This window comes from Balaenoptera ricei, chromosome 2, assembly GCF_028023285.1.
Source record: "Balaenoptera ricei isolate mBalRic1 chromosome 2, mBalRic1.hap2, whole genome shotgun sequence".
Lineage (NCBI taxonomy): Eukaryota > Metazoa > Chordata > Mammalia > Artiodactyla > Balaenopteridae > Balaenoptera > Balaenoptera ricei.
In genome coordinates this window covers 32,667,219-32,679,391 of record NC_082640.1, presented here as the reverse complement: position 1 = coordinate 32,679,391, position 12,173 = coordinate 32,667,219, and the positions used below count along the sequence as shown (strand labels likewise).

At 55.7% G+C, this 12,173-nt stretch overlaps 1 protein-coding gene across 1 annotated transcript in view; it reads left to right on the top strand.

Moving 5' to 3' along the window:
- Positions 1–12,173, top strand: part of RASGRF1 (Ras protein specific guanine nucleotide releasing factor 1) — a 106,809-nt gene that overhangs the window by 68,626 nt on the left and 26,010 nt on the right. The window contains exons 14-19 of the mRNA XM_059915342.1: positions 2,050–2,298; positions 4,861–5,234; positions 7,610–7,735; positions 9,380–9,550; positions 10,117–10,223; positions 10,645–10,757. Coding sequence (XP_059771325.1) covers positions 2,050–2,298; positions 4,861–5,234; positions 7,610–7,735; positions 9,380–9,550; positions 10,117–10,223; positions 10,645–10,757 — 1,140 coding nt within the window. The remainder of the gene's footprint in view (positions 1–2,049; positions 2,299–4,860; positions 5,235–7,609; positions 7,736–9,379; positions 9,551–10,116; positions 10,224–10,644; positions 10,758–12,173) is intronic.

The following is a 12,173-nucleotide window of genomic DNA, read 5'->3' as shown; positions in this document are numbered from 1 at the left end:
AACTGAAAGAAGAGAGACCCGTGGATATTTAGACCCAGCTCAGCCCTCAGGTCCTCAGCCCACTATGGTCTGGTTGACCACCAGACGCCTGTCCTCACGTGTTGGCAGCCTGAGAGGAATGGAACTTGCTGCCACCAGATCCAGTTTGGAAGGTCCCAGAAAAGGACTTGGATGGCTCTGGCTTGGGTTATACCCCCACCCTATGCAAAAATCACTTTGGCCAGGGATGAAGGACTTTGATAGATCTGCTCCAGGATGACTGCTCAGCCCTTAGGGTTTGCCTTTTAGTCCAGCTGATGTAACGCAGGCTATGTTAATTGACCCTAATACTTTAAGAAGCAGCCGAGGTGAGGTCAAGGAGGAGATGACCTTCCCCTACAAAGACTGAGAAGGTTGAATAAACTGCTAAGAATTCTGCCCCGCCTTGGCACGGGGCCGGAGGTTTATAAGGAATGACAGTCGCATCTTCACCCTTTGTAGCTCTTTGTAACTAAGGGAGGAGAGATGTCAGCAGATTGCTGGCAGCAGGAGCAGCTAGTAACAGAAATGTGTAGGACTTTTAGACTTAGAAAAAAAATTAGACCCTTGGGGATTGAATTAAGCTATTCGTCATATCTGCTGACACTTGCTTATGTAGTTTTAAATTTTGGATTGTGAGCTCATTTTCAGTGGGGGGGTTATCTTTGAATGTCTTGTAGAGCCTGGTTGACAGATGCCCTTCCAGAAAGGTCTTGCATTTGTTTCCACCAGTTGCCCCAGGAGCATTACATCTTGTGACCACACTAATACTCTTTGGGCTTCCCAAACCACAAAGGTAGTAGGTATTTGTCTTCCAAAACCACTGGAAGGGCAAATAATACACTCTCAGGGAGCTTGATAACTCTCCCCATGCTCCCCCCTCACAGCCTGGGCTAAAACAGAAAACTTGCAATCTTCTTTTCCTGGTGGGTAGATTTTTCTAGGCCACCTTTCACTGAGCCTATAACCCTTCAAGGGTCCCAGCTTTACATGGGGGTCTCACTCCAACTCCCTCCACCCGCAGGCCCAGGCCTGGTCTACTTCTCTATTGAAACCAAGGCACTTGGTTTCCAAGAGCAACAGATGCCCTAAAGGCAGCTAAAACATCAACTGGTTTCCAAATTTCTCTTCATTTTTGGCCCCTGGAAATTTTCCGTATATTTTTTGCCCCTAGTTTTTTTTTTTTTTAATTGAGATATAATTCATATAACATAAAACTCACCATTTGAAAGTGTACAATTCAGTGGATTTTAGTATGTTCACTGTGTTGTGCAACCATCACCACTGTCTAATTCCAGAATATTTCCATCACCCCAAAAAGAAACCCCATGCATATTAGCAGTCACTTCCAATTCCCCCCTATTTCTACCCCCTGGCAACCACCACTCTACTTTCTGTGTCTATAGATTTGGCTCTTCTGGATATTTCATATAAATGAAATCCTACAATGTGTGGACTTTTGTGACTAGGTTCTTTCACCTAGCATGTTTTCAGGAGTCATCCATGTTGTAGCATATATCAGTATTTCATTCCTTTTTATGGCTGAATAGTATTCCATTGTACGGATAGATCACATTCTGTTTATCCTTTCATCAGTTCATAGACATTTGGGTTGTTTCTACTTTGGGGCAATTATGAGTAACGCTGCTCTGAATATATGTGTCCATGTTTTTGTGTGAACGGATTTTCTTCATAGCTTGTGAACTTGGCAGCACATTATTTTTAAGTTTGTTATATTTCATCCAGCATTTCTAAGAGTTTTATAATGTCAGGTCTTCAGGTATTATTGGGAAAAAGAAGTTGCAGCCCATTTTACCTCAACGTCAGTCTTCCAAAGCTTTCCTTGTTCCCGTCACAAGCCACCCCGTCCTTCATCAGTCCCTCCATCCTTGGCTGTTGGTGCGCTGGGGAGACAGTGATGGGTGTGCCGTGGTCCAGCCCTCGGGGAGCTCGCAGCCTGGTCGGGGAGACAGCCACAGACTCAGACACCTTCAGACCCAAGTGCCTTCTCGGTCCCTCCTTCCTCCTCAGGTCCGACGCCTCCTTATATTGCGATGACGTGGACATTCGCTTCAGCAAAACCATGAACTCCTGCAAAGTGCTGCAGATCCGGTATGCCAGCGTGGAGCGGCTGTTGGAGAGGCTGACGGACCTGCGCTTCCTGAGCATCGACTTCCTCAACACCTTCCTGCACTCCTATCGCGTCTTCACCACCGCCGTCGTGGTCCTGGACAAGCTCATCACCATCTACAGGAAGCCCATCAGCGCCATCCCCGCCAGGTGGGCAGGCCTCCTCCTCCCGGGCCGACCCGCAGAGCTTCTGGGCCCAGGAGGGAGACGGAGCTCGGCAGCGGGCTGGAACCCGAGCTGGGGGGATGAGGGGCACCCCCGCCCCGGGAGCCAAGCCTGCCCTTTGCAAAGAGGTGGGGGAGGGCTGACCTGCCTGATGCTCCTGCTTAGCCCCAGCTTTCTCCATCTCCCAGCCCGGGCTCCTGGGGTGGGGTAGAGTTTGGTGGCGGGTGGGGGGAGTCGCCTCCTCCACAGGACAGGGTTTCCCCACCTTCCCCATAGGAAAAAAAAGAGGAAGGGCGGAGTCAAGGGAAGAAGGGAGGGAGAGAAAGAGACAGAGAGAATCTTACCCCCTCTCTGCGTGGACCACGTCCTTCTCTGAAGAGGAGAGAGACCCCCTTTCTGCACACTTGGCGTGGTTCCACCTGTGGAGGGCTGACCACCTTAGCCTTGGCTTCAAGGCCATCTTTTCCACCTGCGTTGTCACAGCTCAGCCCTGTGGGGGGCCAACTGGGACCAGAAAGGTCAAGAGACTTGCCCCAGGGCTCCTGGGAGTCTGTGGCAAAGTGGGGACTTGAACCCAGGGCCCCGGTCTCGTGGAACCCACATGGCCACCCCTGTCTGAGTCTGGGCGACAGGCAGGGCGGAGGTGCCCCCCTTACAATCCTTTCCCACCTGTCCTCCTCACGTCCCTGCTTTAACCAGCCCCCAGCCCGGCCAAGCTTTGAGGAGCCTGGTGGGGTCACTGTGAACCCACGGTCCCTGCCAGGTTAGAATTCTAAGGGCAGGCACATCCCACACGGCAGGGTCAGGCGCTAGACTGGCCGAGGCCCGGGGCCAGCCCCAAGAGCCAGCCTCAGAACTTCAACATTTACCAGTCCAACTGCTTGGGGACCCAGCTTAGTGAACAAAGACCTTTACCCCCATCCCGCCAGATGATTACCCAGCCAAGGGTGGTACCAACGAGGCACCAGGGGGCAGGTCAAACCCAGCAAGACCCTCCCCGCAGCCCAGTTTGAGATGGGTGAGGAAGGTAGCTATCAATCCTCACCCAGCAGAGGGGAAGGTGAGGCACAGAGGAATGAAGGACCTGCCTGAGGCTACCCAGCAGTAGGTCAAGTTCAGGGATCCTGATGAACCTCACTGCTCCAGGAGGGGCCTGCCAGGAAAGGAGAAGGGCCAACTGGTGCTTTCCTTTTCTGCCTGAACCTCTGCCTTGGACGCCGCTGAGTCCTCCCCCACCCCCCGGGTGAGACTGGGGCTGGGGCCTCGGCTCCAGGGCTGCTTGGAGCAGAGCTCCTGAGCCACACCAACTCCCAGGGCCGCCTGGAGGCTGGGCTGGTCCCAAATGGGAGCCCAGGATACAAGGGGGGGGGGGGGGGGCAGGGAGGCCTGCAGACTCTAACCACCCCCCCACCCCGCCCCACGCCTCTGCTGCCAGAGCATGCCAGCTGCCCAGAGTACACCTCCGTCCCCTCCCCCAGCCCCTCCCTGTCCCCCTCCCCCGCCCAAGTGCTCACAGTTTACCTGCTAAACCTCAGCAGCCGGCTTCCCAGGGCTCTGAGAGAGCAGGAAAAACCGCCCCATCCAGGATGGAGTCACGCCTGAAAACCAATCGAGATCATTCCGGAGGGATCCAGCAGGTCACCCCCCGGAACCTGGGAACCCCCTGGGATTCCACCCAGCAGGCAGAGCCTGTAGTGGGAAGAGGCAGGTTCAGATCCCAGCTCTCAGCCCTACCGCCTTGACCAAATCCCTTCACCTCTCTGAGCCTGTTTCCTGTCTGTGAAATGGGAAGATGAGCACCTTTCCCCTGGGGCAACCGTGAGGATTAAGAGCTGAGGTCTGTCCCATGCTGGATACATTCCCTGCACGCAAGCTGCCGTTTGTGTTATCATGTATGTATCACCTGTTCCCAACCCGGACCTGAGCTGTGGGCCCTGCCTGCAGACGGTAGGAGCGTGGCCGGGGCTGCGGGGAGCCTCCCGCCCCCCAAATTTACACCTGAGGCTGATCAAGCACCCAGGTGGGGCGGAAAGGACACTGGGTTTAGAGTCAGGAGGCATCAAATGAGTCATTTCCCATCTCTGAGTCTCAGCTTCATCCATAAACTCTCTGGACCTGGGTGAGGAGGATGTCAGAGGTGTTGGTGACACCGAGCCCATGCGGGGGACAGAGGTTTCTCAGAAGCCTGCAGGTCAGGAAGACCCACAGCATCACGGGTCAGCTGCTGCTGCTGACCAGAGGGATACAAAGAGGGAGCATCAGGCAGACCTACAGTGCCATCAGAGTCCCTGCCCCCTCCCAGAACAGGACACTTGGGCCTATAGACACCTGGCCACAGACCATTTAACTGCCCAGCCCCTTGGGCGTGGCCTCCTCTCAAACCTGCCCACTCAGAGGACCAGCTCGGCGGTCAGGGAGCATGAGGTTGAGGGAGCCGCTCAGCTGCCCCGCTGAGCCCCCCAGGAGACAGGGGACCCCCAGGCCCGGGCCGGCAGCCAGGCCTACACTGACCGTTTGTTTTCATCTCCTCCCTGGCCCTCCCCACAGGTCACTGGAGCTCTTGTTCGCCAGTGGCCAGAACAACAAGCTTCTGTACGGTGACCCCCCCAAGTCGCCACGCGCCACCCGCAAGTTCTCCTCACCCCCGCCCCTGTCCATCACCAAGACGTCATCCCCGAGCCGCCGGCGGAAGCTCTCCCTAAACATCCCCATCATCACGGGCGGCAAGGCCCTGGACCTGGCCGCCCTCAGCTGCAACTCCAATGGCTACACCAGCATGTACTCGGCCATGTCGCCCTTCAGCAAGGCCACGCTGGACACCAGCAAGCTCTACGTGTCCAGCAGCTTCGCCAGCAAGATTCCAGATGAGGGCGATATGAGCGCTGAGAAGCCCGAAGAACTCTCAGCTCCCAGCAAGCAGAGTGAGTGGATGCGAGGGCCAAGCTGCCCCCTCGCTCACGGGCCCGCTGAGGCCGGCCCAGCCCCGCCAGGCTCCCACCGGCAGGCTGGGGGGTCCTGGCCAGATGGTGGTGGCAGTGCAGAGCCTGGGCGGGGCAGAGGCAGGCAGAGATGCCCAGGAAGTGGGATGAGCGTCCCTCCCGCTGCCCTGATGACAGCTTCCTCTTGCATCCTTGTATCTGTCCATCTCTGCAGTGGACGTGTCCTGGGCCAGGCCCCAGTCAGGGCCTAGGAGAGAAGAGGGCATCAGATGGGGCTCCTGCAGCCCAGGATTCACAGTGTGGCTGAGGAGCAGGACCAGACACGGAAACATGGGCGCCTGGTGCATGTGGTATTAGAGGGATGCTCGAGGGACCCCGAGCATGGAGTGGGGGTGCCGTCGGGAGAGTCTGAGAAGGCTTCCTGGAGGACCTATTAGATCTAGGTTTGTCACCAGGAGGAAGGGAGAACATTCTAGACAAAGGGAATGGAGTGGGCAAGACTGAGAAGCAAGGAAAAGCGTTGTGTGTTCAGGCAACACCGTGAAACCCAGCACACCTGGAACGCTGGGCGTGGGGCAGTGGCCGGAGGTGATGCCGGACAGGCTGGGCCCTCCCTGCCCTCAGAAGCCCGACCATTCTAGAATGGCATTTGTTGGGAGGATTGTCTGGCTGGTCTTAGGTTGGGTCAGGCCACATCCTGGGTGACACCAGCATTGTCTTGGTTAGCACACATGTGCATACACACATACACACATGCGTGTACACACACGAACACACAACCCTGGGCTGGATGGAAGCCCTAGCCTTTGAGGAGGAGGCCTTAAATTTTAAGATGGTCGGAAGTTCTCTCCTCTGAGTTGAGAAGAGGGAAGTCAGCGGGACCACCAGCAGAGGGCAAAGCTGGGGAGGGGTAAAGCCCCCAGGAGCTTGCGGTACCAAGTGACATTTACTGTGGCGCATACAGTAAATAGGGGACATGCGCAGCCGAAAGTCAGTAGTAACCAAGGTAACAGCCGACCAGAGAGTCCCAGATGTCGTCCCTCAGGAGCAAAGGACGGAATCCCTGACAGGGCAACGTCAAGGGGCACAGAACTCCATCTGCCACAACCTGCAGTGAGTCCAGGCCTGGCGCGTGATAAAATGTGATGCGAGACGGTCCTGAGAAGTCATCTCATACGGGGCTTCTTTTTTTTTTTCTTAATTTTTAAAAAAATTTATTTATTTTATTTATTTATTTTTTGGCTGCGTTGGATCTTCGTCGCTGCGCTTGGGCTTTCTCCAGTTGCGGCGAGCGGGGGCTACTCTTCGTTGCGGTGCACGGGCTTCTCATTGTCATGGCATCTCTTGTTGTGGGGCACGGGCTCTAGGCGTGCGGGCTTCAGTAGTTGTGGCACGCGGGCTCAGTAGCTGTGGCTCGCGGGCTCTAGGGCGCGGGCTTAGTAGTTGTGGCTCACAGGCTTAGTTGCTCCGCGGCATGTGGGATCTTCCCAGACCAGAGATCGAACCCATGTCCCTTGCATTGGCAGGTGAATTCTTAACCACTGTGCCACCAGGGAAGCCCCTCATACTGGGCTTCTTGACCAGTGATCCAGGCGACCCTGAACCTGTCTAACTGTGCACCAGAGTTTGTGTGTGTGTGTGTGTGTGTGTTTGTGCACGCACACATATGGACATTCTTTTCTAAAGAGGAGACCTATAGCTTTCTTTGGGTTCTCACAAAGGTCACGTGTAACTCCACTTACTTTCTAGTTGGAGAAACTGAGGACCAGAGAGGTGAAGAGTTTTCGACCAAGATCTCACCATGCCAGAGCTGAACTTTTGATATAATTCATCCACTTTCCCTGAAGTGTGTAAACCACGAGTCTCCCAAGATTTAGGGGGACTGCCCAAACCAGGACACTTTTGATAGTGACCGGGTGCATGGGACAAGAGGTATAAAGCAGGATTTTATATCCTAGACGGTCACCCTAACTAAGATGCTTCACACACACACCAGAAAAGCGGGGAGTAGGGTAGCACCTTGCTACTCAAAGTGTGGTCCGCGGACCAGCCTCGTGGGCATCACCCCTCTCGGGCCCCACCCCAGACCTCTGAACCAGAATCTGCATTCTAACAAGATCCCCAGGTGTGCCCATTAAGGTTTGAGGAGCCCTGGCAGAGCAAAAGCCACCTTGGAGATTGACAGGCCCATCAGCGAGTAAAAGGTCTGATGGGGCCCCGTGGCAAATGAAGCTGTTAAACTGTCCTCAACAGGTTTATCCCAAACCTACTCTGTTCGCCTCGTTAAATTCTAGACCCGCATTTAAAAGTCATTGACGATTTGAGAAACATCAAATTGTTTCCTTCTTTACTCCCAGGCTCGGAAGTCTGCATGAGGGAAGAGTCAGATAACGATCAAAACCAGAGTGACGAAGGTGACACTGAGACATCACCAACCAAATCGCCAACAACACCAAAATCGGTCAAAAGCAAAAATTCCTCAGGTACAATCCACCAACCCGAAACCACAGGTCAGTTCCAGAGGACATGTGCCGTCCAGGCGGGGAGAAGGCGGCGGGTCAGGCTGAGGAAAGGCCAGTGGGGGTCACGCCTTCTGTTTTATGAGTGACTCCTAAGTGCAGGAACTCAGCTGCACTTCACAACCCGGGGGGCTGCAACACTGGCTGGTAAATCCTGTTCTTCAACTCAGCAGAATCACTCCCCTGACCTCAGACAAGACTACCTAACCCACCCAACGCAGGTGGGCAGGAAGGCCCAGCATTTGGCTTCATTCATGGAAAGATCCAGGTCCAGAAGGTGTTTCCTGAGCTGCTGCTACATGTCAGGCTCTGGGCCAGGCTCTTTAATAACATCCGACACCTTGCAGCGGGGCCAGGGCATTCCTGTTTTTTCATCTAAGGGAAAAGTCTTCAAGAGGTTGTGGTGATGCCCACCCAAGTCTCAGACTCATGACCCTGGAGGGTTCTCGGGGAGCCACTGGGTCTCTGGTTCCCGTAAAGCACTTCCCCACATACAGGGGGGCTCTGAGGTACCCAAAGGTGAGGCATAAGCTTATGGAAAGCCCCTGGTCCCACATACAAGGTGCAGCCTGAACCCCGAACTCCCCAACTCCCCAGGCCCTCTGAGGAGACCCAGTAAGTCACAGGGTCACCCACCTGCAGAGAGAAACTGCCCAGACACACTGCAGGCCTACCACAGCCTCTCAGGTACATGGAAGCAGATCTCACAGACAGCCAAATTCCAGAAATCAGCTTTGAGTTTTAAAGTTAGTCATTTGCGCCTCACTGCATAAGTGCTGTTACTTTCTCCTAAGGATGGATTGCTCTCCAGAGATTTACAAGCTGAAGCTTAAGGTTTCTGGAGTGAGATTCTGCTACTATTACTGCTAAAAAAATAATGATTATTATTAATTGCATTGATATTCCATGGCATATATATTGGGTCGGCCAAAAAATTCATTTGGGTTTTTCTGTAAGATACAGCTTTTCACGCAATACTAAGTACTTTCATCTGTGTTAACTCCTTTCATCTTTACATCCGCCTTTTGAAGCAGGTGTTAATATCCCTATTATCCAGAGATTATTTTGACTCAGAGAGGTTAGGTAATTTACCCAAGGCCACACAGCTAGTACAGGGGGTGAGGACTCGGAGTGCAGTGCTCTTTCCACCCCACCGTGCCAGGGAGACCATCAGTATGAGTTATCCGTGTCAGACACTGGACAGGTTATGTGTTCATTCCAAATAGACTGAAAGGGTAAGAAAACTCACGATGCTGTCCTCAAGCAGGGCTGTGCCCAGCTGGGCCTAAGAGGTAAAGGGTTTGGAGCTGCAGAGGGATGGAAGGGGCGGAGGGTTGGTGGGACCTTCTCATCTCAGCAGGAGAAGCAGAGGGGGGCAGGGGCTTTCCCTACTCTGAGGCAGCCCTGGGGTGACATGGCATGGCATGAGCGTGTCCCTTCCCGGGGACCCCAGCAGGGGAACAGACCCCACTGCCACCGCCTGACAAGCCGTGGGTGCAGTGAGCCCAGCCAGCCCGTCTTGGGCCCCTTCTAGCCTCAGGACCCCTGGTTTCCTGAGCCGAGGGCTGGACCAGGAGGGGCTGAGGAGTGGTTCCGTGCTCTCCACAGAGTTCCCACTCTTCTCTTATAATAATGGAGTCGTCATGACCTCCTGTCGCGAGCTGGACGGTAACCGCAGCGCGCTGTCAGCAGCCTCCGCCTTTGCCATAGCAACTGCAGGCGCCAACGAGGGCACCCCAAACAAGGAGAAGTACCGGAGGATGTCCTTGGCTAGCGCAGGTAGGGGGAATCGCTCACGGCTGCTGATGACAGCCGTGGCCCCAGGGGCTTGTCCCCCTTCGAATGTGGAGCGCCTGCTGCCCCAGGGCTTGTTCTGTGCTGAGCCTCCTGCCTGGAGGCCCCTTCCTCCCCACCCACCCCCTCTGCTACTCCAAACCTCTGCTCAGAGTCAAGCCCACTGCCCACGGGATGCTCGGCCATCCCCACCACCTCCCACTGCCACGACATTGGTCCTGCAGAGAAGGGGTCCCGGAGAGCTCTGATCCAGGGTGGCCCTGTCTGGAGAGGCTGCCAGACGCCTCCAGCAGCCCCTGAAAGATGCCGAGGTCCGGGAGAGGCGGGTGTGTACGGACTGTGTCCACAGAGAAGTCGTGACATCCAGTCTCATTGGTCAGAACCTGGGATGGTTGTCACATATTTTCTCATCCCCTGCCCATAGCCCAGCCGCCAGCAGCCAGGCGGGGCAGCCCGACTTCCCCAGATCTGGGGTCTGAGTCTGGACTAGAGGCCAGTGCTGTTTCTTATCCTCGCGTCCCCTCTCTTGCCTCTGCCACGTGTGCCGCCAGGCTTTCCCCCCGACCAGAGGAACGGAGACAAGGAGTTTGTGATCCGCAGAGCGGCCACCAATCGCGTCCTGAATGTGCTCCGCCACTGGGTCTCCAAGCACTCTCAGGTGGGTGGGACTAACCCCGGGGCGGGCTGCTGGGAACCCGAGGCCACTGACCCCAGGAACCAGCCACCCTGATATTCTCGGGAGGGCCTGCTCAGATCCCCTACAAGGGGACCTAGGACATTCCAGGGGACAAGGGGCCTCTGCTCTCCACCTCTGTCTACAGCAGGGATACCTCCCAGAGCCTGGCCCAGGGGTGTAGCGGTCAAGATCAAGGGATGCTCCTTGATCTTGCCCAGTGCCTTCTACCTCTGGGTCTGGAGGCTCCACTGACGCCCGGCCAGGCAGCTAGGGAAGAGGGGAATGAGGCGGGCAGCCTGCCACGGGCAGGAGTCGAACCCTCAGCCTCCTCCTCTGGCCGGGCCGGGACCACCCCAGGGCAGCTGGAACAGTAGCCACAGCCGCCCTCCCTTCTTCCCCACAGGACTTTGAGACCAACGACGAGCTCAAATGCAAGGTGATCAGCTTCCTGGAGGAGGTCATGCACGACCCGGAGCTCCTGACCCAGGAGCGGAAGGCTGCGGCCAACATCATCAGGTAAGGGCTGAGGTCGGCCTGCTGGGGTGGGGCCCTGCCCTCGGCCTCCGGACGGCTGGCCAGAGGCAGGGAGGCGAGGAGGGACAGTCCCAGGCCGAAGGACTGCCTCAGGCAGGTGTGCTGGGAGGATCTCGGGGCAGCCAGGCTCTGGAGTGGGCTGTCCGTGTGTTGTTCTCCCCTCTGCCTGCCCCCGTCAGACCTTGAGCCCCTTGAGGCAAGAAGGGTGTCTGCTTCTCCATCCACACCCACTGCGAACACCTATCTAGCCCATGCCGTCCTGCGTGGTAGCCACTAGTGACAAATAGGTGTGAAATCTCAATTAATTAAAATTAAATAAATTGAAAATTCAGTTCTGGGACTTTCTGGCGGTCTAGTGGTTAGGACTCCGAGCTTTCACTGCAAGGGGCTTGGGTTCCATCCCTGGTCGGGGAAGATTCCCACATGCCACCCAGACAAAAAAAAAAAGAAAAAAAAAAGAATATCATTAAAAATAAATAAATTAATAAAATTCAGCTCCTTGGTCACACGAGCCACAGGTGGCTGGTGCCTCCATGCTGGGCAGCATAAAGAACATTCCCATCGTTGAGGACGGTTCTGTTGAACAGCACTGGCAAGCCCCTGTTTCTAGGTGCTCAGGGAATGTCTGTTGAATTGAGTTAAATTGTCCCCAAACCTGTCCTTTTTCCTCCTGCCCCAGACTGCTGCTCCTGGTGGAGGTCAGAGGTCAAGTGGCCCCACGTCCAAGCCCTGCTGGCTCAGACAGTGACTCGCTGTGTGACCTTGGGCCAGCCCCTTCTCTGAACCTCATTTTTCTCCTCTGTAAAATGGGCGAACAACACCCACTTCCAGGGCTGTGGTGAGGCTGTGGTGAGATCATGCTGATGCGTCTGCAGGTCTTTCAGGGGTGTCGGGCGCAGGCCCCAGTCCACCCACCGCTCCCATCCTGCTGACTCAGGCTGCCCTCCGGCCCTGCCCAGGTGCACGGGCTCGGGGTCAGGCCTCACCTCCTCACCTCTTGCCTGGCTCCGGCTGCCCCTCTCTGTCCTGCGGTCATGGTCTCTGACCCAGACTTGCAGCCACTTTCCTGCCGACAACCCAGTCTGCAGTCTTCCTCCAGCCAGACCATCCACTTTGCTTTCCCAAGGCCCGTGCTACAGGCCCCATCGTTCCTGCAGGCTCAGCGTCCTAGAATCTCTTCCACACCTCCCTGCCTTCAGTACCCGCCCCCTAGACACACACGCACACACACACGCACACGTACACATATGCGCACACACACACGCACATGTACACACGCACACACATGCACACGTACACACGCACACACACACATGCACACGTACACACGCACACACGCACATGCAGAGTCAGCCACCAGGTCCCCCAGGCTCCTCCTCCTGGTCCCCGGGAGTCTTG